Source organism: Delphinus delphis, chromosome 8, assembly GCF_949987515.2.
Source record: "Delphinus delphis chromosome 8, mDelDel1.2, whole genome shotgun sequence".
Classification (NCBI taxonomy): Eukaryota; Metazoa; Chordata; class Mammalia; order Artiodactyla; family Delphinidae; genus Delphinus; species Delphinus delphis.
In genome coordinates this window covers 33,033,846-33,061,792 of record NC_082690.1, presented here as the reverse complement: position 1 = coordinate 33,061,792, position 27,947 = coordinate 33,033,846, and the positions used below count along the sequence as shown (strand labels likewise).

General features: G+C 36.9%; 1 protein-coding gene across 3 annotated transcripts; it reads left to right on the top strand.

Moving 5' to 3' along the window:
* CFAP300 (cilia and flagella associated protein 300) lies at window positions 1–27,947 on the top strand. Of its 3 annotated transcripts, XM_060017212.1 has the most exons (7): window positions 1–110; window positions 320–401; window positions 11,882–11,957; window positions 17,240–17,406; window positions 20,890–21,062; window positions 26,794–26,860; window positions 27,762–27,947. In XM_060017212.1, the coding sequence occupies exons 1-7, from the start codon at window positions 1–3 to the stop codon at window positions 27,888–27,890; spliced, it is 804 nt and encodes a 267-aa protein (XP_059873195.1). In that variant the 3' UTR covers window positions 27,891–27,947. The 3 variants fall into 3 exon arrangements, with proteins under 3 accessions (XP_059873195.1, XP_059873196.1, XP_059873197.1); XM_060017213.1 differs by lacking the exon at window positions 26,794–26,860 and having other exon boundaries at window positions 20,890–21,057; XM_060017214.1 differs by lacking the exons at window positions 17,240–17,406; window positions 26,794–26,860; window positions 27,762–27,947 and having other exon boundaries at window positions 20,890–20,921.

Sequence of the window (27,947 nt, the reverse complement as noted above, 5' to 3'; positions counted from 1 at the left end):
ATGGCGGCTGGGGAGCTGGTGCCTTTGGGCGGCTACTACTTCAGATTCCTGCCTCAGAAAACCTTCAAGTCTCTGAGCACGCCGGAGACCACCAGCCGGCTCCGCCAGTGGTGAGAGGCCGAGGGGCAGGAAGAGAAGAGGCCCTCGGTCTTCGCGCCTGCGGAGACGCGGGTCGGGCGGCGAGGCGGCCCCTTCCTGAGTGAAACCGGGAGGCAGCAGTAACAGGGGCGAGGGGCGGACTTCGTCGGTGGGACAGGCTGAATGTGCTCCCCCAGAGGATGCTACCCCAAGTCGACTGTCTTTCTCTTCTCTGCCCCAGGTCCATGCTGGGTAGAATCAAGGCGCAGGCGTTCGGGTTTGACCAGACGTTTCAGGTTTATCGGAAGGATGATTTCGTTATGGTTGGTATGGGGGTTGGAGAGTCCCTTGGACCACTGATAATTTTACATTTTTTCCCACTTCGGCATAAATTCTTGTGAAGCCGCCATTACTTAATGACGTCGTTTTCTTGGAGTTTGAGAATAATAAAAAGGTTCAAATGATCAGTTTTAAGAGGAACTTTTCTATTTCGTATCACCATAAATTAGCTCATTTTCAGTATCCTGCCATATAGAACTTTTCTATTTTGAAAAGTCAATCTCTCGCTAGAAAATTGGGTCTCTCTTTTAGTAGGTACACCTAATATTATCCAGCTTTATCACCAGCTTTATTTACTAGGGTTAGCGTCTAAGTACTTCTGGTTGTTTCTCGAAATCAAGTCTACCCTGTGAGTACAGGCTCTATTAGCAGTTCCAATGAAGAATTCCAGAAAAAGTCTTAAGCAGTGGCAGAGTTATTGGAATAAGTCTTTAGCTGGTAGAGGTAGCTGCTTTGAAAAGGGAAAAACTCATTTGAAGGTGCAAATTCTGGTGTGTTTGTTAAATTTCATTCACGTTATTTAAAATCCTGAAGTTTTTTAATCCTCAATTAAATGGAAAATACTGTTATGGTTTGTGATATTATTTTTGCCATTCATGCCCTTCAGGCATTGACTGTAGCATAGTTGACATAGTTTATTTACTCATTCACAAACACTTCCTGAGAGCTACCATGTGCTAGGAATTCTGTCAAGTGGTGGGGTTGCTAGAAGGAACAAGACAGACAGGAGCCTGGCTTTCAAGGATCTTACAGACCCGTGGCAAGACTGCCAACAAATAAAAAAATCAGATCATCTCATACAGAATGATAGTGCAGTGAAGAAAATATTAGCCTAGTTAAGAAACCAAAATATTTACTGTGAGGGAAATTAGTTTCCCAGGGCTGCTGTAGCAAAGTACCACAAATTGGGTGGCTTAAAACAACAGAAATGTATTGTCTTACAGTTTTGCAGGCTAGAAGTCCAAAAGCAGGGTTATGCTCTCTCTGAAATCTATAGGGACAAATCCTTCCTTACCTCTTCCTAGCTTCTCATGGTTGCCAGCAGTCCTTGGCACTCCTTGGCTTGCAGCTGCAGAACTTGAATCTCTACCTCTGTCAAAGTCCCGTAGCGCTCTCTCATCATGTGTCCATGACTGTGTCTCTTCTCTTTTTATAACAACACCAGTCATTTCGAATTAAGAGCCCACCCTACTCCAGTATAACCTCATTTTAACTAATTTTATCTGCAACAACCCTGTTTCCAACTAAGGTCACTTTCTGAGGTTCCAAGAAGGACATGAATTTTGGGTAGAGGGTTGAGGGTGGAGTACTCTTCAACCCTGAACAGAGGGTAAATTGGTTAAATGTCTATTTCCCTTTACCTAAGTTAGTGTTATAATGTTAATATAATATGCCACTGATGATGGCATTAGTGACATTTCTCAAATATTCATGGTAAGATTTGTATAGTTTTTAATATTTTTCATTTATGCCAGTACTGGCTCTCAAATTAATATTTTTTTAAAAGGAGATGATCAGGATTTTAATTTGCTGAATTTTAGAGTGCTGTACAATTTTTAATATAAGCCATTTACTCAATAAATATTTGTTGGATACTTACTGTATCCCTGCTGGGAGGTATTAAAAAGATGAAGAGACCTGATCCCAGCTTGTAAGTGATGTGTACAGTTTTGGAAGCTAGAAATGTAAAGAACTCTCTACAAGACAAAATAATTTCTATACTGGAGGATATATAAGGTGCCCTAGGCACAAGGAAAACAAAAGATCACTCAATTGGAGGGTCGTTGGTGTCAGAAAAATTTCATAGAGACGGGTGTAGAATTAATTTGAGTTTTAATAGACACAAAGTTCTTCAACAAAATCAAAATTCATCCATAAAGCACAACAAATTTCCAAATAGCAGGCAATTTTTTTCAAACTAATTTTCAATATCTTCATGTTTATTTATCCTAATTTTTTCCTGTGAGGTAGACAGTATTATTCCCATATTTCAATTTAAAGAACTGTATTCATACAATCATTATTTTTACTCATGTAACTAATTTGGAGGAAATAAAGCACTGTGGCTAAGAGCATGGCCCAGAAGGAGATTTACCTTGAAGCTAATGAATCTTCAGGGCCCCTCACTAGCTAAAGCTCCTCACTTAGAGAATCCCCTTCCAAGGAACTTAGAGATACTCCAGCAGTATGTTCACATGTTTTTGGAGTTTTTCAAAAGTAGATGTTTTGTATTCTTAGAGTCCCTAAAATCATTTATGCTTAGAGCCCTACAAAACCTGGATCCCCCGCTCATTTGGCCTCAAGTTAGCTGTCTCTGTTCAAATTCCAACTCTTGCCACTTGCTGGCTCTATGACATTGGGCAAGTTACTTAACCTTCTTCAGCCTCTGTTTACTTTTCTGCAAAATGATCACAGTGCTTGTCTTTTTGAAAATGAAAATAATGCTGAATATCTGATGGGATTATTATGAAGATTCAATGAATCATATAAAATATTTAGCAAAATGCCTGGCTCATAATAAGTGCTGTATTTGTATACTGTATACTGCTGTATTTGTATACTACTTTACAAAGTGTTTTCCCAAAGCAGTAGTGACTCCTGTGTGCCAGATTTAGCTTTCAGCACTTTTTATCCATTTATCACTAATCTTTACAACAATCTGGTAAATTTGGTGTTTTGACCCCCGTTTTACAGCTGAGGAAACTGAAGCTCAGAATGGTTAAATAATTTGTGCAAGCTTGCCCAGCAAATGGCAAAACCCAGGCCTTTGACTCCAACTTCCATTCATTTCTACTACAAAAACTATAACTGAACAAAGGGTATTGCTTAAACTAGGATTCCAGATTATGAATTTTCCCTTTCAACTTAAAAACAAATTATGTTCCAAAAGTTTATTTGTGAGGTAGTAAGTGGATGGAAGGAAGGAAGGAAATATTCATCCAGCAAATATTTCTTTAGTTCCTAAGTCTGTACAGATGAACAATACACAGTTAAAGAGAAGGAAACAGACCAAAAATTGCATTGCAGAATGAGAAGTGATATAAAACATAACATGCACAAGGTACTGTAGTGGCACAAAAGAGAAAGTGGTCATTTTTGACTGAGGTGGTTAAAGGAGGGTTTCCAAAAGACAGGGCACTTGAGCTAGGGCCTGAAAGATGAGTAGGAGTTTGTCAGGTAGACAAAGTGGAATTATTTTAGACAGACGGGTGGGACGATATTGTATAAGACTTTATGTGCCATACAAAGGAGTTTAGACTTTATCTAGCTGCTGAGGAGTTGCTGAAAGGTTTTCAGCAAGACAGTAATATTTAAAGTACTGAGATCACCTGGCAGAAGTATGGAAGGTAGATTGTTAGGACTGAGTCTGGAAGCAGTGAGAACAAATTGGAAACTGTTAGCCTCCAGACAGTATATGGTGATACCCTGAATTAAGACAGGGGCACCGGGATAGCCTGGAGAGACGTTTATGAGAAACGTAGTACTCAAGGACTGATAAGATAATTGGGAGTTAGGCAAAGGGCAACATGTAGGATGACCAAGTTTTTGATTTGGTTGATTAGAGTGGCCAATTTAAATACACAGAAAGTGGAAAAGAGTATATAATGAAAATGAATTCAGTTTCAGGCATGCTAAATTTGAGGTGCATACAAGTGGAAATATCCTAGATAGTTCAATATATTATCTCACTTTGAGTCTCAAGAGAAAGCTCTGGGCTTAGTATATAGTGTTGGCATCCTCACCATGGACTAGGGATAATGACAGGAATCTTCCATATGTCCTGCAAGGGACCTCCTTAATTTACAGAGTTTTCTGAAGATCCGCACAACACATTATATCTCATGACCAGACTCTGCTTACATCTCAGGACCACATACGACAGAGACTGCTAGGAACGGCAAATGTTTAGCTGAGCACATTGCTGTCCCAAATAAAATTGGGATTCCTTAAGGAAGAAGGAGAGATTTGATATTGGATCAGAAATCAGCAGTCTGCCAGATAGATGATAAAGTCAAACATCTACTTATATTTCATATTTGTGACATATAATATATATTTAAACTGTGTTATATAAAATATTAGTTCAGAAATATGTTTCTACTCTCACATTTTATGAAACAAGTTTATGCAAATCTTCACATGCATTTGACATCAGTATCTTTGTTATCACTGGAACTAGTTTGTGAATCAAATATTTTTCCAAAGGATATCAGCTTTCCTAAAGCTATCTGAGATTCAGAGAATCCCTTCTAATGTCTCACTGGAAATTCTATAACGCAAAATACCATTTGTACACATTAGGGCAGGGTTTGTTGTTTTCTTTAAAAAAATTCATTCTTCAGGTATATAATTGTGATTTCAATAACAACTGTTGCTTTGAGGGGTCTTTATGAAGACTTATTTCCATTGGCTCCAGGCCAATTCACTGCAGGCCACTTAACCTACTTCCTTTCATTATGACATTTAAAATGTAATTGTAAGTGGATACCCCCCAGGGATAATTACTAAACCTGAATTAAATTCCCCCTTTTGCTGATTCTTCAGAAGACCTCTAAAAAGCATTCAGAACGAGTATTAATTGGGGTTAATTCCAGCATATGTGTATCTTTTCAAGATGTGTATTATATAAATTAAAATAATTGCACAAACACTCTTTATTTGACTTTTTAAAGTTATAAGGCAACTTCCCTTTTTTCTGAAGAATAATTTGGGGGAAGACTTTTGTAATTGGGCATATATGATACCTGTAAATTGTTTACCTTTAACCTCCACCATTAGAATGTGGAGACATGAGAACAGAGACTTTGTCTTGCTTGGCATAATGTAGACATTCACAAATATTTGTTGAATGTACTAATTTTCACCCACATACCTGGTCCTGTCCACTTTAGCCTCTCATTAAACAACATTCATTCTGCCTTATTATTCATGCAAAAATTCTAAGAGTCATCTTTGATTCCTCCTTCTCCCTTTGTCCCTTCTTCTAAATATTCATTGAATCCATCCACTTCTCTCCCTCCCATTTGCTGTCATTTTGACATGATAGCATTCTCATGGGAACATCAGACCTTTCTGGATTACAGTAGTACCATGCCTCCTAATCAGTCTCTTTACATCCCCTCAATTCATCTCCACACTGCAGCAGGAATGAGCTTTTAAAAATATGACTCTAACCACATCTTTCCTCTGTTTACATCTCTTCAGGGTCTTCCAACTGCCCTTAAGCTCAAAATACTGATCAATCTAGATCAATATTAGATTAAGATAAAAAATTTTGACTTGACCTACAAGGTCCTATTTAACTCCCCAACCTCATCAGACCATCAGCCCATCAACTCTGGTCACACTGAACCTCATTACTTGTCTTCAGTGGGAAGTCCCCCTTCCATTCTCCCCTTACAGACTTGACATTTTCTTCATCTTGAAAAATAGTCTTGCCAGTGTCATGCTGGAACCAGCTCAGGACAGCCTAACTGCTAAATTTTCAGGAAGCTTTGCTGGTTGTTAAGCTTTTGGCAACTTGAAATCCACCCTGGAAATCAGCAAGTGCTACAAATCAGGGCTTTTGGCTGGGAGGAAGGGGTATTTAAGAATTTGTTAAGAATTTACCAGTATACCTTTTGCCCAGCTGACTCCTACTCACCTTTTAGATCTAAACCTAAATGTTCTTTCTGCATTAACCTTTCTTCCCAAAACCAGTAGAGTAGATCTACCTATTACGTACTCGCATTATAGCACCCTGCATTTCTTCATAACACTCATAGCGTGTTACTTAATATCTTCCCTTTTAGTCTGTAAACTCTATGAGAGCAGGGACTGCGTCCATTTGATTTTTGGAATTGTGATGTCAAGTGTACTTTCAATTGAGTGATGGGAGCAAGAGCCAGATACAGAAGAATAACTGGTAGACAGAGAAGTGAAACAAGATAGACTCCTCTTTCAAAAAGCTATTTAGGAAAAGAGAGTGACAGCTTAAAGGGAGTGTCAGAATAAGATAAATATTTACTGCAGCAATCTAAACAACAAAGAACAAAGAGTCAACAATCTTTATCAAATCCAACCCTCTCAACCCCTCTCTTCCCACAAGCCTACACAACCACCACTTCTTAGGTGACTTGTTAATGTTTGGTATATATACTTCCATACTTTTGTTTATGTTCATATAAATAGAGGTTTTATTTAGTTTTGTTTTTTCAAACATATTACTTTTAAACTACTCTTTTTACTCAAAATACTTACGGCTTTCCTTCAAATTCAATACAGTAAACGTTTATTGAGTAACTGCTAAATGCCAGGCCCTGGGGATATAGCAGTGAATAAGAAAAAAAGGATATGGAGCTTACATTCTATTCTAATACTTTCTTTTCAATAACTGCATACCATCTAGCATAGATATACTGTGTTCAACCACTTTTATTTTATTATTATTCAGCCATTTTATTCAGTCATTCTACTGATGGGCACTGAAGTTTCCAGGTTTTGACACCACAAACAATACTATTAAAAAAATTCCTTGCACATAAATCTTATCTATTGGTGGTTTCATTTTTATATGACACACACATAAAAGAGGAATTTCTTGGCTCATAAGCTATACATGTTTTTAAAGTTCAAGATAGTATCCAATACTTCCCCAAAGGTGGTAAAAATTCACACTTCCACCAGCAGTATGTAAGAGTGCGTATCTTCTGGTACTCTGACCAAAACTCTTTTTATTTTTTTTATCTTTTTGGCTGCACTGTGCAGCATGTGGGATCTTAGTTCCCCAACCAGGGATCAAACCCGTGTCCCCTGCAGTGGAAGCACGGAGTCTTAACCACTTGACCACCAGGGAAGTCTGTTACTAGTCTTTTAAAATCTTGCCAATATAATGAGTAAAAATGATATTTTCTGGTTTTTATTTTCATTTCTCTCACTGCTCTTGAAGTTGAGCATCTTTTCATAAGTTTATTGGCTATTTGTAATTTTTACATGACTTTTTGTAGCCTTTGGCTATGTTTAAATCAGGCTGTCAGTTTTTCTTATAAATATTGGGCTTTTTTTAAGCCATTGATGTCATCCTCCCCCACCTTTTTTTTTTTTTTTTAATTTATTTTTGGCTGCGTTGGGTCTTCATTGCTGCACGGGCTTTCTCTAGTTGTGGCAAGCAGGAGCTACTCTTTGTTGTGGAGCGCTGGCTTCTCATTGCAGTGGTTTCTCTTGTTGCAAAGCACGGACTCTAGGCACGCAGGCTTCAGTAGTTGTGGCACGTGGGCTCAGTAGTTGTGGCGCACGGGCTGAGTTGCTTCACTGCATGTGCGATCTTCCTGGACCAGGGTTTGAACCCGTGTCCCCTGCATTGGCAGGTGGATTCTTAACCATTGCACCACCAGGGAAGTCCCCTCCCCCACCTTTTAAATCATATTTGTTGCAAATATTTCCTCCCAATCTATTTTTTTTTTTTCTTTACTACTCATCATGGACATCATTATGTTTTCTGACTGCCCAACACTTCTTGAACATACATGTGATTTGGAGTGATTTCCACCTTTCATTTTTTAGGAAGTCCGAAGTGGAATCCAAAACACTTGCCTGTTTTTAGGTATAATTGACATGATATTATATTAGTTTCAGGTATACAACATAATGATTTGATATTAGTATGTACTGCGAAATGATCACCACAGTAAGTCTAGTTATCATCTGTCACCATACAGAGTTACAAAATTTCTTGTGATGAGAACTTTTAAATTTTATTCTCTTAGCAATTTTCAAATATGCAGTACAGGGCTTCCCTGGTGGCGCAGTGGTTGAGAGTCTGCCTGCCGATGCAGGGGACACGGGTTCATGCCCCGGTCCGGGAAGATCCCACATGCCGCAGAGTGGCTGGGCCCATGAGCCATGGCCGCTGAGCCTGCACATCCGGAGCCTGTGCTCCACAATGGGAAAGGCCACAACAGTGAGAGGCCCGTGTACCATCAAAAAAAAAAAATATATATATATATATATATATATTTATATATATATATATATATATGCAGTACAGTATTATTAATTATAGTCACCATGCTGTCCATTACATACCTATAACTTACTTATTTTGTAACTGGAAGTTTGTACCTCTTCAACCCCTTCACCCGTTTCATTCACCTCCCAGCCCTTCTCTCTGGCAACAACCAGTGTGCTTTCTGTATCTATTTGTTTGGTTTGGTTTGTTCTGTTTTTTTAGATTCTACATATAAGTGAAACGATGGAGTATTTGTCTTTCTCTGTCTGACATTTCATTTAACATAATACCCTCAAGGTCCATCTATGTTGTTGCAAATGGCAAGTTTTCATTCTTTTTTATGACTAAGTAGTATTCCTGTGTGTGTGTGTGTGTGTGTGTGTGTGTGTGTGTGTACACCACAACTTCTTTATCCATTCGTTCACCTATGGACATTTAGGTCATTTAGGTTGTTTCCATATCTTGGCTATTGTGAATAATGCTGCAATGAAATAGGGATGCATATAGCTTTTTTGATGTGGACCATTTTTAAAGTCTTTATTGAATTTGTTACCATATTGCTTCTGTTCTATGTTTTGGTTTTTGGCCCTGAGGCATGTGGTATCTTAGTTCCCCGACCAGAGATCGAACCCACACCCCCTGCATTGGAAGGTGAAGTCTTAACCACTAGACCGCCAGGGAAGTCCCTATAGCTTTTTGAATTAGAGTTTTGTATTCTTTGGATAAATACTCAGAAGTGGAGTTGCTGGATAATATGGTAGTTCTATTTTTTTATTTTTTGAGGAACCTCCATACTGTTTTCCATAGTAGCTGCACAAATTCACATTCCCACCAACAGTGCATGAGGGTTCCCTTTTCTTCACATCCTTGCTAACACTTGTTATTTCTTGTCTTTTTGTTGATAGCTATTCTAACAGGTGTGAAGTGATACCTCATTGTGGTTTTGATTTGCATTTCCCTGATGATTAATGTTGAGCATCTTTTCATGTGCCTGTTCACCATCTGTTTGTCTTCTTTGGAAAAATGTCTATTCAGATTCTCTGCCCATTTTTTAAACAGATTTTTAGGAGTTTTGTTGTTGTTATTGAGCTGTATGAGTTCCTTATGTACTTTGGATATTAACCCCTTATCAGATATATGATTTGCAAATATTTTGCCTGTTCAGTAGGTTGCCTTTTCATTTTGTTGATGGTTTCCTTCACTGTGTAATACTTGCCTCTTTTGCACTCAGAGCACAAACCTGGGATCTAGGGCTACCAACCAGATTTATCAGTGCAAAACCAGTTTTTGAAAAGTGAGCAACTTAAGGAAAGAGGTACACACAGAATCCTGAATTTTTATGGCAAAGGTGGTGGCAAAGGCATCCAGCTTTCAGTTAGGGCAGTCCTGGAACAGCGGTAGCCTTGGTGAGGAAAGGATCATGGTAGCTCTTTTTAGTGCTTGATGGGACTATAGCAAGGATGACTGTTTCCTCATCAGGGCAGTTCTACATATGATTTTGTGTTATTCTGAGGGCCCAGCACTTAACCCACTTAACCTGATTCTCTACATCTCCTGATAATTAGGCAGTAGACTGCCTAAGATACTTTTAATAAGTTTCTCTTCAGATCTTTTCAGCCAGAGTCAACTGCTGGTGCCTGGAAATAAAACTCTTGGCTACTTTTATTTCTTTTGCCATACAGAAAGTTTTCATTTTTTAAGAAGTGAAATTTATCACTTTTCTATGTGCCCTTGGATAGAATTAAATTGACAATTACGTTTAGATTTAGATTTAGTTGGGGAGAGTGGAAGCAGTGATTACTTACTTAAGTGGTGCTGGGAAAACTGGACAGCTACATGTAAAAGAATGAAATTAGAATACTCCCTAACACCATACACAAAGATAAACTCAAAATGCATTACAGACCTAGATGTAAGACTGGACACTATAAAACTCTTAGAGGAAAACATAGGAAGAACACACTTTGACATAAATCACAGCAAGATCTTTTTTGATCCACCTCCTATAGTAATGGAAATAAAAACAAAAATAAACAAATGGGACCTAATGAAACTTAAAAGCTTTTGCACAGTAAAGGAAACCATAAACAAGACGAAAAGACAACCCTCAGAATGGGAGAAAATATTTGCAAACAAATCAACAGACAAAGGATTAATCTCCAAAATATAGAAACAGCTCATGCAACTCAATATTAAAAAAACAAACAACCCAATCCAAAAATGGGCAGAAGACCTAAATAGACATTTCTCCAAAGAAGATATACAGATGACCAAGAAGCACATGAGAAGCTGCTCAACATCATTAATTATTAGAGAAATGCAAATCAAAACTACAATGAGGTCTCACCTCACACCAGTTAGAATGGGCATCATCAGAAAATCTACAAACAACAAATGCTGGAGAAGGTGTGGAGAAAAGGGAACCCTCTTGCACTGTTGGTGGGAATGTAAATTGATACAGCCACTATGGAGAACAGTATGAAGGTTCCTTAAAAATCTAAAAATAGAATTACCATATGACCCAGCAATCCCACTACTGGGCATATACCCAGAGAAAACCATAATTCAAAAAGACACATGCTCCCCAATGTTCATTGCAGCACTATTTACAATAGTCAGGTCATGGAAGCAACCTAAATGCCTATTGACAGACGAATGGATAAAGAAGATGTGGTATATATATACAATGGAATATTACTCAGCCATGAAAAGGAACGAAATTGGGTCATTTGTAGAGATGTGGATGCATCTAGAGACCGTCATACAGAGTGAAGTAAGTCAGAAAGAGAAAAACAAATATCATATATTAACACATATATGTGGAACTTAGAAAATGGTACAGATGAACTGGTTTGCAGGGCAGAAATAGAGACACAGATGTAGAGAACAAACGTATGGACACCAAGCGGGGAAAGCAGTGGGGGTTTGGGGTGGTGGTGTGATGAATTGGGAGAATTGGACTGACATGTATACACTGATGTGTATAAAATGGATGACTTATAAGAACCTGCTGTGTAAAAATATTAAAAAAATTTTAAAAAGAAGTGAAATTTATCACTTTTCTATGTGCCCCTTGGATAGAATTAAATTGACAATTAGATTTAGATTTAGTTGGGGAGAGTGGAAGCAGTGATTACTTACATCAGCTAATTGGGAGAACAAGGTTGAAAGAAAACAAAATTTTCAAACATTATATAACCTCTTACTTTTCACTGTAAATCATTACTTTCTATTTATTAAATTAGTCCCAAAGGTATCTACTTGGACATAACAGTATTGTTCATACTGTTCCAACTTGAAGGTAACAGAACTTCATTTCTTTATGAAACATTTATTGCTTAAGACATTTTAGCAATTTAAAATTATCCTTCCCCAATTTAAATTAAATGAGATTTTACTATAGTTATTTAGGAAGTTAATTCTTATTACTGTTTATAATAATATATCTAACTTGTTCCCCTCAAATTTGTATTTTAGGCTTTTTTTAAAGATCCAAATGTTATTCCCAATTTGAAGTTACTTTCAGATTCTTCTGGACAGTGGATTACATTAGGTAAACAAAATTTATTTTCATCTCTTCAGATTACTATTTTACTATTATAACAAAATTTTACCTCAGGAATTTTCATTATTAAAATATAAATTGTGAATAATGACTCATTTGGTTGACAACATCAAAGTCAAATATTATCAACTGTGCCAGGCCTGCCCTGCATCATTCTCCTGGTAGTGCACTGCTGCTATCCTGGCTTAACACTTAAGAGCAACTTTTCACTCTTTACATTTGTTTGGAAAGTATTTATTGTGCACCTTTCATGGACTCTGACAGATACAGGGAACATAAAGGTGAGTAAGAGAAAATGTGTACTCAAGGAACTCACTGATATATTTTAAAATATGTGCAATAGTGTATCAAAGGTGCTAACATAGCAATGGGAGCAAAAGGAAGGGATTGGTCAATTCTACCCAGTGGGAAAAGCTCAGGTAAGATTCCACAGATGTGCGGATGCGTGAGCAAAATCTCAGCTGGGTCAGGGGAATGAATTTCTGGCAGCCACCATGGAACAGTCTTTAAAAATAATGTATTAAATCATGGAGGAGAGAGTCTTAAATTCTCAAAAGGAGAACTTCATATAGATAATATTTTCATAGTACGTTGAAACACAGCTAGAAATCTTTAAAGAAAATTACCCAAACATTTAAACACTTAATAACACTCAAATCTCTTAAATAACTCTCAGGTCAAGGAATAAATTAGAGTTAACAGAAAACTATTTTGAAAACAGAAACATGAACACTGTATTTGAAAATTTAGGTTGAGCCCTCTTAACAGAATAAGTTATCATTCCAATTAGAAGAAGAATCTGGTTGGTAATGTGAATATGTGCTCAAGAAAATGTAAGTTGATTTTAAATTAGATGGGGTTGTTTTGGTAAATTCTTACAACGTATTTTCATGGAACTCTAGTGGCCTTACACAAAAATAACTTTTCATGAAGTATTAGTCAAGCACAAGTTTACAAACAGTTCATGATGTTGGACTTAGTAGGTCAAATTTTATTGATTTTGGCTAAAGACCACTGCAAAATTTATAGAACAAAATGTTAGTACAGTGTGATCTTCAGACTACTTACAAAGTTAAACTGAGTACCTAAGCAAATATATTTACCATTTCCAAATCTTCAAAAGGAAATAATCAGAGTCACGTATCATAGTGTTTACAAACCATGTTTACAATAACTTCAGTAAACTCATTTACAAAAGATAACGTTCATTGAAATAGGCATTCTACCTTCCCCCATTTTGGTACATACTTCACAAAACAGCACTGACTTTTTTCTAATTTTTGTAAAAGGCACTGCAAAAAGAAACGTTCTAAAATTCCACATGTACTTGACAGAACCAATTAGAAGTACTCTGAAAAATAGAAGAAGAGGTAGCACTCCATTTCAGGAACAGAAGTTTCTAGTGGATTGCTTGTACTCTTCCATTAACTTGTTTTTAATCTCCTCCTATTTGCTTTTCTTCTTTTTCTCATATATCGGTCATCTTCTCTCTAATTTTACTCTAGGGGCCTTTATAAGCATAAGAAATAGCTTTTGTTTAATGAGAGAAAAGACATTTTTCAAGCAAGTGAACCAGGTTTAAAGAGAATGATGATGGAATCTCCTTCACTACTGGCTACACTGCCTACGTTGCCAATTGTTGGTGCTGATATATCCTTTCAGCCAGCTGCCACGGCCCCCTTCTTTTAGACATACTTTGCCCTTCTTTGGCTGACGTGTAATGGGTGCTTCCTATGTGCTCAGCTAAGGGCATTATGCATATTTACCTCCTTTAATTCTCAAAACAACTCTGAGAGAGGTATTATTGTATGTTCCTATTTCAAAAATGAGGGGTCAGAGGCATGAGCTAAGTAACTTGTGCAGTTTTACATAGCTGGCCAGGTGGAGTTGAGATTCAAATCCAGGCTCTAGAACTCATCTTGCCTCTGTCACTTCCACATTAACGGGGTTTCCAGAAAAGCACCGACTTGGACACTAAATAAAAAGGAGCTATCCAGTGTATTGTAATGCTAGTATTGAAGGGGAAAAAACAATACATTCTTAACTTTCTGTGTGATCTTAGTGATGCATTGTAAAACTTATAAATGCTGGAGACACAATTTAACCAAATTTCTACATAACAGAGAGTGTGTGCTATGCACTGGATTGTGTCCCCTCCCAAATTCTTATATTGAAGCCTTAACTCCTGATGTGACAGTATTTGGAGATGAGGTCTTTGGGAGATTTCAGGTTTAGATAAGGTCTTGAGAGGCCCTCATGATGGGATTAGTGTTCTTATAAGAGTCTGTCACATGTGGACACAGCTAGAAGGCAGCCATTTGCAAGCCAGGAAGAGAGTCCTCACCAGGAACTAAATCAGCTGACATCTTGATTCTAGACTTCCCACCCTATAGAACTGTGGAAAAATAAATGTCTGTTGTTTAAACTACCCAGTCTATAGTATTTTGTGATAGCAGCCCAAGCAGACTAATACAGATTTTGGTACCAAGTGGAGTGCTTCTGTAAAAATACCTAAAAATGTGGAAGTAGCATTGAAATTGTGTAATGGTTATAGTCTGTAAGAGTCTTGAGGTGCATGCTAGAGTATGGATGTTAAGGTTGATTCTGGTGAGGTCTCAGATGGAAATGAGGAACATGGCATTCGAAACTAGAAGGAAAGCAGTCCTTGTTATAAAATGGCAGAGAACTTGGCTGAACTGTGTTCTAGTGCTTTTGTGGAAAATAGAACTTGTAAGTGGTAAAATTAATATTTGCTGAGGAGATTTCTAAGCAAAGTATTGATGGAGTGGCTTGTTTCCTCCTGAATGGTTATAGTAAAATATGGAAGGAGAGAGATGAATTGAAGAAGGAATTGTTAAGCGGAATGGAACCAGAACTTGAAGATTTGGAAAATTCTCAGCATATCCATATTGCAGAAAATGAGAAAGCTTGTTCTGAAGAGAACACTAAGCGTGTCCTTGAGCAACCATTTGATAAAGAGATCATGGGTGCAACTTATTGGCTTAATCAGCCATTTCAGCAGAAGCCAGATATAGAGATGGGATTGTACCAGCAAAGACACTGCCAGCTTGAACTAAAGGGGACAGAAAAAAATGAGACAAAATGAAGGCTATCAGACTTTTTAGATCCTACAGCCCAGACCATGGAGCCACTCAACTGTAAGCATGTGCTATTCTTCAAGAAAAGAGAAGGACTGAGAAGGCAATTTAGAGATCATCAGGGTCACCCCCTCAGTTTCAACAGCACACTTCCTTGGAGGAAGAACCGCCCCAGTAGGTATGGAAAGCAGAACATTGAACCAAAGAGGATTATTCTTGAGGCTTAAAGTCTAATGGAATTTGCCTTGCCAAGTTCTAGGCTTGCTTGGGACCATCACCCCTATCTTCTTTCCTATTTCTCCCTTTTGGAATGTAAACGTCTATCCTATGCCTATCTCACCACTGTATTTTGGAAGCATGTAACTTGTCTTGTTTTGCAGGTTCTTAGCTGGAGAGGAATTTTGCCTCAGGATGAATTGTACCTCAACTCTCACCCATATCTGATTTAGATGATATTTAGATGAGACTTTGGACTTTAGACTTTAGGGTTGATGCTGGAATGAGTTAAGACTTTTGGGACTGTTGGGATAGAATCAATGTATTTTTCATGTGAGAAGGACATGAATATGGGGGTCCAGGAGCAGAAGGCTGTGGACTGGATTGTGTCCCTTCAAAATTCATATGTTGAGGTCCTCCTAACCCCACCCATGACCTCATCTAACCCTAATTACTTCCCCAGAGACTCCATCTCAAAATACCATCACTTTGGGGGTTAGGGCTTTAACATATGAATTTTGGAGGGACACAATTCAGTCCACAGCAAGTTCTGTTTCTATGTTTCAGATTAAGTGGTTTAAATTCAATTACCTTCTCTCACCATCCACACCCTCCTGCCACTCCCCAAATCAGACCTAGGGTAGATTTATTAAAATGGCATGTTGCCCAATGTCAGTCCCTCATCCTATGGCCAACAACCCATCTTTGAAAATTGTCTGGCTTTATACGGCTCTTGTTCTTTGGTCTTCCAATATTACTCAGACCTACTCTGTCATTTTCTAGGGTCTTCTTTTTACTTTAATCTTCCAAAGGATTTTGCTTCTAGAACAAAAGGAGCTTTTCTTAGCAGCATATCTTTTGCAATAACTGAGGCATGCACAGTTCTTGGCTCCAGGCATTCTTCTTGCCTCCACACTAGCCCAGCTCAGGATCAGAATGAGAGCGACAGGTCCTAGCAAGACTCTGGGTGGACAGCCAGAGGAAGGAAGTGCAAATAATCACCAACATTACTCTTCTCAAGCTCAACTCAAATTGCTTCTCAGGTCAGAGATCCAGCAAATATATTGGGGAGAGGACACACCATATCTAAGTCTGCAATCGTCCTAGAACTTTGAACAAGGAGAACTCCACCCCTTTATATCTGAGTGAGTGCGTGTGCGTATCTAGGTGCATAAAGGAGAGAAACCGATTGAGTGACTCACTGAGGCAATAATAAAAGTATTCACCTTAATCTTTATGTCTTTTTGCAATTTAATAGAACCTCTAGTAACAGAAAATCCATTCCTGAAAGACACATTCAGGAAATAAATGGGGGGGGGGGTGTTGGTGTGGAAATGGGAAGAACTAGAGCTACAAGAGAAAAATAGACAGAACACCATGATTTCAAATTTCTCTAACACTTGTAATAACTTGATTAGGGCCTGGTTTGAAATTTACCTTGATTTGGAAAACCTTTTTTTTGTAATAAACACTATAAGTGAGATCACAAGGGAGAAATTTTTAAATGGAGAGAAACATTTTCAAAATACCCTCAGTGACTTTAGAAACATCCTTACTTATGTTAATTAAAATTTTTGTAATATGAATTATTAAGCATAATACAAATCCAAAATCATATGAAGCAATTTCTATGTTTTATAGGCAATTCTGATATATACATTAAAACTGATCTAAGAACCTCCTACTACACAATAAATATTTCATTTTCAAGTATTTTTTAATTTACATATCCTTCATCTAGGCCTGAAATGGTAAAATTTTGTTATCAACTTTTAATAATTAATAAAAATAAACAACCTGCAAAATAAGAATTTAATAAAATCCCTAAACTAATGTATCTTTTAAATATATCAAAACATACGTTGTATTTGATTACTTCTTAGAATCTCTGCAGAGTGATATTTGTTTTGGCAATAATTGAGAGTACTAAATTAATTTTTATATCTCTTTATTCAGGAACTGAAGTGAAAAAAATTGAAGCTATAAACGTTCCTTGCACACAGCTTTCAATGTCATTTTTTAATCCGTTATATGATGAAGATATTGTACGAGAGAATGGACATATTGTTAAATGTTTAGATTCTTTTTGTGATCCCTTCCTTATTTCTGATGAATTACGAAAAGTAAGTACAGAATTTTAAATTTTCACAATAGAATTTCATTTCAGGAAATGCTTAATGTCAAAAACTTTTGCCTGCCTGAAACCCATAAATTACCTCTTATCAATGAATAATGATCAGTCATAATCATTACCCGGGTAGGTTTCTTCTTGGATGGCACTTTTCTTACCAACTTGATTATGTGTGTATTTCATTAGTTCTCAGTGGGCTTCTACTGACATCTAATGGGTAGAGGCCAGGGATGCTGCTAAGCATCATGCCATGCACAGGACAGTCCCTACAGCAAAGTTATCTGGCCCAAAATGTAGTGCTGAGGTCAAGAAACTCTGGCCGATTTAATTGATGACTATTTTTCTTCAATATTTTCTCTTAACATATCAAATGAATATTTAAAAACATCCCTGGAGGGAAATAATCTTTTAATCTCATTGCTGAGATCAAAAAGGCATTTGATTAACTAAGTTAACTTTTGTTTTAATGAGAGGCATACTGAACTTGGCATCAGAAGACATGGATTATTTTCCTAATTCCTGATTTATTATTTACAAGATAATAATAACCTTAGGCAAGTCATTCAATATCTTGAGCCTCAAGATCTTATCTGTACAATATGGAAATTAAAATGCCCATTCTACCTTCTTCCTAAAATTGTTGAGAAAGCATTTTATGAAATGCTGTTAAAATGAAATATCATCATTATTATTATTTTAATTGATGAGAAAGAGTATTTACAAAACGGTCAAAAATTAGGGCTATCAAATAGATGTAAGTTCAAATCTAGGCTCTGTCACTTTAATAACTGTCATACTTAACCTCTCTAAGCTTCAGTTTCTTCATGTATGAAATAGGAATAATGTAAGAATTATGTGACATAATGCATTTAAAGTGCTTTACAGAATACTCAGCACTTAGTAAGATTTCAATAATATGAACTACTACTAATTACTATTATTATTATACATTAAGAGAGAAGGAAGATGTACAAGTCTAATGTATTACAAATGCAGATAGAAATGAAACAGGGAGGCTACTGATATATCGTTCTGGACACAGGAATCTTGTCTGTAGGGGACGAGGGAGCATCCAGCCAGTCCATACATTGATCTTCACTAAGTACCTAAAAGGACTCACTCCTACACCATCACTTCTACAGAGAGAGCCTCAGCAATGACGTTTGTTTGTTTGTTTGTTTGTTTGTTTGTTTGCGTTACGCGGGCCTCTCACTGTTGTGGCCTCTCCCATTGCGGAGCACAGGCTCCGGACGCGCAGGCTCAGCGGCCATGGCTCACGGGCCCAGCCGCTCCGCGGAATGTGGGATCTTCCTGGAACGGGGCACGAACCCGTGTCCCCTGCAGCGGCAGACAAACTCTCAACCACTGCTCCACCAGGGAAGCCCAGCAATGACGTTTTAAAAGGAGGATTTGTGCGACTTCCCTGGCTGTCCGGTGGTTGAGACTCCGTGCTTCCAATGCAGGGGGCACGACTTCGATTCCTGGTTGGGGAACTAGGATGCGGCGCGGCCAAAAAATAAAAATAAAAGGAGGGTTTGCTCTTCACCAGAATACCCTGCAAAACTGCCTCCCGCTTATTTATTGCCATGAGTAGCACCTCTATTCAGGAAGGGCCGGGGCTCGGTGTTTTTTGCTGATTGCCTGTATGTTTTGCTCTTGTGTTCTTTGCCGCTCTGTGGCAACAGAGCGGGCTTTAACTTGGTTGCTTTCCGGCTGAAAAAAATATAAATAACTTTTAGCTTTAGCCTGAACTAGAAAGGGCCCTCCCATTGTGTAGCAACACAGATTCTGTTGGCACACTGTGTAATTAAGTTCTGATAATAGCCTCCTTCCTGACCACCGCTCAGAAGTTGGACTCATTAACCATTGCCTATCTCCTCTCTGAGGGCTACACAACTAAACAGATCTGTATGTGAATAGAGAGGGAGATCAGACATAAAATGCTATTGTTTTTAACATTCACTCCAAAAATGTTTTTAATTATAATTTTTTAATTGCACAGCCTAATCAATTCAATATATGAGTCCTTGTGTAAGGAATGTGTAAACTATTCATCCCTAAGGGCTTTTGTCACCCTTGTATTAAGCCAAATCTTTAGGTGGCTGCAAACTTGGGTTTTAATATCACATTATTTCCTTATAGAGAGAGAGGGAGGGAGGGAGAGGAGATGTTACAGGTCTTATATGTGGCACACAGAGAGCAATAAACTGTGGACCACTTCCTCTTACATTTTACTACATATAACTTCAGCTTTCATCAAGTCATTATAAGTAAACTACATATAGACAACACCATAGAGTTTATTGCTTTTTAATGCCTCTTATATAATGACCTTGTAATGATTTTCATTTGAGATTGAGGTAAATAAAATGTGAAGTTTAATCAATTTTCCTAATAAACAGTGTACTTCTTACTGCTAGACAGTGATTGTTATATGACTCATATATCCTTCCTTTACCTATGTGATAGCATTAAGTGTTATGCACAATTTTTATAGCTTTTTTCCATCTAGAGTTTCTTATGTGTATTTATGTTTGTGTTAAGTGTATGGTAATGTTAAATGTCATGCACAATTTTTAAAGCTTTTCTCCATGTAGAGTTCCTTATGTGTTTTTATTTTCTCTTCCCACTTTATATCTTGGTTACATTCTCTTGTCTTTTATTATTTTTATCTTACTGTATCCATATTTTATTATTAGCTATTTCACATTCTTTTTTCAAGTAAATGGGCTATAAGCAATTCAATAAAAGGAATATATTTTGTAGTATACATTCATCACCTGTTCATGTCCACTACAGTCAACAAATTAAGCAATTGTCTGTAATGCCCAATGGTGTAAGAAAATCCCCCACATCAGACCTAGTCAAACTATTTTCTGAAAGAGGTAGCAAGGTGTCAAGAGAGCAAGCATCCATGTAGCTTGGTGATGTGTAAGGTGATATTATTAGAGGAGAACAGAAGAAGAGGTGATTATGAGGCTCCAGCTACCGGAATAGTTCAAAATGGTGTAACTGTGGGCATAAGGAAAATAGTAATCCAAACACTATGAAAGGGCTTAGAAAATGACCATTTGTGTTTAACCTCTTGATGGAAGCAAAGACTATGGACCTTATGGGATGGAGAAGTTTCTCCATTTATTTATACTCCCATTGTTTCCAAATGAGATTCACAGTGACTCAACTCTAAAATTTCAGTAGCACTGAAACAATTACTAAAGATATAAACTAGAACAAAGAAAGCAGAAGAGAAGGCTTATGTTTAGATTTATTCCTTTCACTGTCTGTACCTGATAAAATGATAGAATGGAGGGACAATAAGCACAGGTCTCGCAGATCATTTTCTCCATTGCTTCAGGATTGCTTCTGAAAATAGGTCTAAAATTACTTTTAAACATATAAACTGGAACTTTTGAAAACATAAAAATTAGAACCTCAAATTATGTTACATTGAGATGAATTTTATCATCTTACATAGGTTTTGCTAGTGGAAGACTCAGAAAAATATGAAGTATTCAGCCAACCAGATAGAGAAGAGTTCCTGTTTTGTCTTTTCAAACATCTTTGCCTTGGTGGAGCCCTTTGTCAATATGAAGATGTACTTAATCCATATCTGGAAACAACAAAACTTATCTATAAGGATCTAGTGAGGTAATGTTGCTTGATTACAATATGTAAATCTCTGGTTAATAGAGCAAATTATTTATTTAACTCTGGTAGGATTACCCAGCAACTATTTGTGGATCTATTAACAACCAAAGTGAGTAAAAATAGTGCCACCCTGACCCCCTCGTCAGAGCCTCCTTATTCTCTTCCAGGCTACAAAATTTCTAGATTTCCCTGACCCTATTTTAGTCCTCAGTCCTCTCAGCTGCCTCTTGCCCTTGTTTTCTCATCCAGACCTGTCACCACTCCATCCCTTACTAGCAACTGCCTTCTTCCAGGTCTCCCTTTTATCCCTAGGCCTTCTTTTAAATCTCAAGGGGACATGAGCTCCCTCAGGGTGTTTGAACTTGCTTGACTAATATTGATGAATATAATAGTAAAAAAAATTATTACCTTTGTTCTAAAGAGGTAGAAGAATTTTCACCTAAGTGTTAATCTTTTCAAAATTAATCCTAAATTTGTTTTAGGTATTCCACTAGGGCTTTTTTTTTTTTTCCTTTTTGAAGACCAAGTGAGGATAAAGACTTTACAAATCTTTTATATATGCTTTTATTTTAACTGGAGTGAACATTCTTTAGTTGGGTTTTTCAATGATGAAGATATTGGATCATCTTTATAGGCAAAGGGGATAGGAACAAGTAAAAGCAAAAGTTCCCAGAGTTTAGTTACACAATTTTACTTTTTTAAAAATATTTATTTATTTATTTATTTATTTGTTTGTTTATTTATTTATTTTATTCTTGGCTGCGTTGAGTCTTCGTTGCTGCGTGCAGGCTTTCTCTAGTTGCAGCAACTGGGGGCTACTCTTTGTTGCAGTGCACGGGCTTCTCATTGCGGTAGCTTCTCTTGTTGCGGAGCACGGGCTCTAGGTGCGTAGGCTTCAGTAGTTGCGGCACACAGGCTCAGTAGTCGTGGCTCGCGTGCTCTAGAGCGCAGGCTCAGTAGTTGTGGCTCATGGGCTTAGTTGCTCCGCGGCATGTGGGATCTTCCTGGACCAGGGCTTGAACCTGTGTCCCCTGCATTGGCAGGCGGATTCTTAACTGCTGTGCCATCAGGGAAGCCCCACAATTTTACTTTAATAGGAAAACAACAGAATTAGATTCTCATCAAACTCTTTTTTTTTTTTTTTCTTTTTTGCGCTACACGGGCCTCTCACTGTTGTGACCTCTCCCGTTGCGGAGCACAGGCTCCGGACGTGCAGGCTCAGTGGCCATGGCTCACAGGCCCAGCCGCTCTGCGGCATGTGTGATCCTCCCAGACCGGGGCATGAACCCATGTCCCCTGCATCGGCAGGCGGACCCTCAACCACTGCACCACCAGGGAAGCCCCTCTCATCAAACTCTTGATTGTTACTTTACTTATCCTCAACACCTCAATTCTCATATCCATTACATGTGTCATACAGCTATACAACAAACTGCATGATTCAGTTATTCTACTGAGTTTATTTTTGATATAGTTTTAAAAACAGAAAAGTATTTCTATAATCTGTCTCTGATATTTATGAAAAAGTTATTGTGTCAATACATAAAGATTGTTGGAAGAGAAATTATACAAACAGAATTTCAGAAATAACATGCACATACCTACATCAAACATATTCTGTTCTTATCATTTGCAGCTCATGAAAACTTACAAGACTGCTTCTAGCACTCCTGCTAGATACTCCTCGGTGTACCCTAAACACACACACACACACCACACACACACACACACACCCCACACACACACACAAACACACACACCACAGCCACCACAGTGTTGTACCTCATCAACCACATGAACCTGTGGAATTCCTCACTACCATGTGCTGTAGAGGAAGAGATTCTATTAGAGATATTTGAAATAGAAATAACTTTAGAACCTAAACATTGAAGAAACTGCTATTTTTTCCAACATTCCCTTCCCTGAATTCTCACTTGTGATACTCTTCTATACTTTTTGGGTGCTAAGAAAAAGTATGACTCAAAGAGTATGACCACTCATAAAATGAGTATCCAAAATTCATGACATCTTACAGAAAGGATAAGAATTGTGTCCATGGAATCACTTAATCAGGCAACCAGCAAGTGTTAACATTGGGCACTGAACTCGACCAAGCACTAAAGAGTGCAAGAGGAGGCATCAGGCAGTCTCTGACCTTAAGGAAATTACAAGTTAACATAGTAAATAATAGTAAAGTAATTGTTTAAAATATTTTATAAGTAAACATTTTTTTATATAATCAAATGTTCAGTTATTATAGGCAAATATTTACAGCTCTTTATACTGTAATAAAAACCCCGGAAGTTCAAAAGAAAAAATTGTCAGTGTGGGTGTGAGCAATCAGGGACGTCTTGATGGAGTCAAGTCCACAAGGGCCAGCAAAGAGAGGGGCAGTCTTTTCCCAATTCAGGGACGATGCATCACAAGTCTGTCATTCTAGGGGAGACTGGGAAGGAGACCAGCCCAGTTACAGCATTACTTTTCTCTGAGACCCATTAAATATTTCTCTCGATGATCCAAGTTAAGCATGCTTATGAATTTCCTTGCTGAATGAGGAGAGGATGTGAAATTGTCTTCCCAAAGCAACTTCAGTAGAAAATTATTAGAATAAATATTTGCTTGAGATGGCTTAGGTGCCAACACAAAGCAACTGAATGCGTTAAATGACCTCAAAATCCCTTAGGAGCTATGTTGGTTTGCTTATCATATGCACTACATGGGGCTTTTCTAATATTAGTCGTGCTGATTTGGGTCAGATGCTGTGTCAGTTGGTTAAGGTAAAGATACAGGTTGGTTCAACATACCATTTATCAAGGGGTGTATAAGTAGAGGAAGCACAAGTGGAACTTGAAGTATCATCAGTAATTTCTCAGAATTCTGAGCCATGTATCTAATCAAGTCATTCGTACAAGCTAACTTAACCAAGACGGATGTTTTTTCCTGTTCCTTTACTTGAGTTTTAGGTGTTTTTACATGCTTTAGAAAAATGTTTGCTATCTTTCTAATTAAACATGCAGTAGCTACCTTACATTATCTAACCTGCACTTGCAGATAAACATTGTCCCTGATTCATTCTAGCAAAGAAGTCCATCCCTTATGTTTGTAGATATTGAGGGCACATTACAGAGCCTGATTTTAGGGGTCTCTGACTCAAACAAAAAGGTAAAAACATTCTTAAGATATTTTCTCCCTCATCCATTATTACAAGTCCTATAAAAGACATCTTTTAAAGGTTTTGGAAAATGCCTTATTTTCAAGGATTATGGTCCCTTTAAATCGCATAGGCAATACTTCAAAACCATTTTCTTGGAGAGCAAATGATCAATTGTTTCATTGCATCTCAAAAATAATTCTATAGTTACTAATGGTGCCTGTGTCTTTCCTACTTTAGACATTAAACACATGCTTTTGCCAAAGTTTTAGGAGACGTTCTCCAAAATACATATCTGCCCCAGATTTTATGATTTGAACTGAGAGTCTTAGATTATGCCCTTCAGATGCTAATTAAACGGTGGGGCCCTTGTGTCTTAAAATGAGCAGAGTTAGTTAGAATGGTCTGTACACCATAACGTTTAGAGTCAGTATGGGACTGATGCTCAGAAATTAGCACAAATGATATTGATAAGAAACCAATCATTACACTATTTCTAAACCATTAATACAATCATACTTTTTAAAAGCACTACATGGAAATTATGTTCCAGCATCCTTAAAAACTATGGTTACCTGAAGAGTGAATTAGTGACTGCCAAAAATCTGTTATAATGCAATTATTAGTAGAACACCCTAGGGCACAAATAATATCACTTCACATTTCCTTTTCTTTTTTTCTTATGAGATATAGGACAGGTGATAATATACTTTGCTTGACCTATAAAAAACTAGACAAATTGTCTTAGAGATATTTTAAAGTAACAGTAATACAGGATCAGCAGTAATAAAATGGAATAATATGATTTATTTCCATTAGGAACCAACTCCTAATAATGTACAAATGTAGTTTCTTTTTAAAAATAATACACCTATGGTATGTGTTTGTATGTGTTAAGTGATTACTATGTGAAGTATCAAATACTAAATTTCCTCTAAGTTTATTTGATAAGCACAAACTTTTACAGGGGCTCTTTTTTTTTAAACTGAGGAGTAATTTACATACAGTAAACTGAACAAATCGTAGTGTACATAAGTTCAGTGAATTTTTATATATGTTTACACCCATATAACCACCTCCAGATCAGTATTTAAAATTAGATATAACCATAGATATGTTCTGTATTTTGATCTGGGTGGTCATACAGGTGTATGCAAACGTTTTATATGTAGTGGTGATAGTCTTCTCTCAGATAAGCATGAAATTTTAAATGTAGTCTCCAACTTTCCAGCAGTGTATCTTACACATTAGAGAAATAAAAGAAAATGACCTCAACTTATGTTATAGAAATATATGGAAATCAATTTAATTGCATGATTCCTGGGTTTAAATTTGAATGAAATGTTTTAAAGATGAAAACTGCCTAAGAATCTTGAACCCTAAACCCTGAAATGGCTTGCATCTGGTCATCTCTAACAGGTGCACAAGCTCAAACACACATGCATGCACACCCTCCCACAGAGTCCCCCTTCTTCCTCCTCCTCTCTCTTTCTCCCCATTTCTTTACATATGTAGTGAAGGGAAAGAAGTACTTTTACCTGATAAAGTGAAGAAGAGGGATATCTTCCTTTAAATTTAACCTTCACATGTAACACATGGACAATACCTTTGATGTATATGAATTTAGAGTAGGTATAAGATAAACAGGTGAGGTGTAGGGAAAGAAAACTGGACTCTATACCACCTAAATTCTATTCCCAGACATACCACTTTTAGTTGGAATGTCTGAAATGTATCATTTAACTGCTCTATTTCTATTATCTGTAAAATTGGCAAAATAATGCCTACCTCACTGAGTTGTGTGATCTTTACATGAGGTAAAGTATATAAAGGTATTTTGCAAATTGTAAAGCATTATAAATATGTGCATATATTTATATATGAATTAATGTATAAATATATATATGTAGCTTATTTCCTCAATCCTCAGTTTGCTTCCTCACTATATATTGCTACAGATTATCTTTTGTAGGGAGAGTAACTGAAAGAGAGCTATGAGAGAAAGTGATTTTAATAGAATATAATTTAGTAATAAATAATTTAATAAATAGTTTTCATATACATTACTCCACCTAATTCTCATATAATCCTAAAGGGAACCATATCCTACCCAGTCTGCATATGAGAAAGTTGAGGTTCAGAAAGGTTAATCTTGCCTAAAGTGAAATAACAAATCAGTGGCAGAACTGTCATTTATGTTCAGCCTGTTTAATTCTTCAAGTTTAGTATGTTTTTATCTACCCCTTACGGCTGTTTACACTTCAGTCTGACTTTAACCAATTCTCGTTTTTCCAGTAATTGTCTCTGGCCTAGGAGTCTTTTCATCATCTGAGTCTCAAACTGACCTCAAACCCTCTAACTGTAAAATTCAATTTTTTGCAATTTCAATTCAGTTAACGTTGCCCTATCCTTTGATGAAACCACAGATGCCATTCTTTTCAAACTACTTAATTGGATATTCTGTATTTCCATGTTATATATGGATAAGAACACCTGAATACTAAAAGGGATCAACATCTTAAATGTATTATGCCAGTGCTTATTATATTTTAAAATGTTCCCTTTTCCTCCCTATTTTAGTGTTCGAAAGAATCCTCAAACCAAGAAAATACAAATTACCTCTTCTGTCTTTAAAGTTACAGCATATGTAAGTGTTGAGGGGAAATGTGCAACCAACCCATCTAATTATTTGTTATTAAGAGGATTGTAATAACTGGAGATAGCAACTAGGATGATGTTAAACCTCAGAGAGGAATAGCTAACAGAACATATACCTGTATATACAGAACATAGTTAACATAAACTAAATAGTTTTCTGTTAAAATTAAAAGTTGATAAGGTATGCTTTTATTTGGAGAAAGTATGAACATTTTTCCCCAGCTTCTTTTCTGTTATCCATGTCTAATAATAGTTCTTTCTTATTTTAGAGCTAAATCTGTGGCTCAGATGAGGTAGAACACAGTTCTTTAGCCTGTCAAATGATAATTTGGGGGCAAATAAGTAAGAATGACATAAATGTCTTTATATCACAGAATCTGATACTTGAATTTTAGTATCACACAAAAGATTGTTAATACATATGAAGCAGTTCCTAAGTATCTGTATTCAATCATTTAACAATTATCTTTTGAATACCTACTGTGTATCAGCTACTGTGTGGGACTAGAGCCCAGTGATAAACAAAAGAAACATAGTCCCAGCCCGCATAGTATGTATAGACCATGTTCTGAAAAAAGCAAAGATAGAGAAAAAATGCAAAATAAATTTTTGCAATATTAGGACTTTTTTCAAAGATGGAATTTACTTTGGACTATAAATTCCTTAAGGTCAAGAATTATGCATGTTTGCATAGTACATATGTATTGTTAGCATAGTAAGTAGACTGTGCTGCCCACAAATATTTTAAAATAGTAGTTAACTGCCAATTTATTGTCAAAGATTTGATATATGTTTCATGACATTTTACCACAAAATATATAATAGCTAAATATGTTGATTATTATTTAAATGTAGTTGTATACTAAATAATTTGGGTTTATCTTTTTCAGGATTCTGTTGGTATGTGCTACCCTTCAACAAAGAGTCACGAACAAACATTTTCTTACTTTATTGTGGATCCTATCATGCGTCATGTTCATGTTTTATACCACTGTTATGGCGTGGGGGAAATGTCTTAATGTTTTTTTCAGATTATCTATATTTAGATAACTTTTTATTACCTATTTACCAGTTTT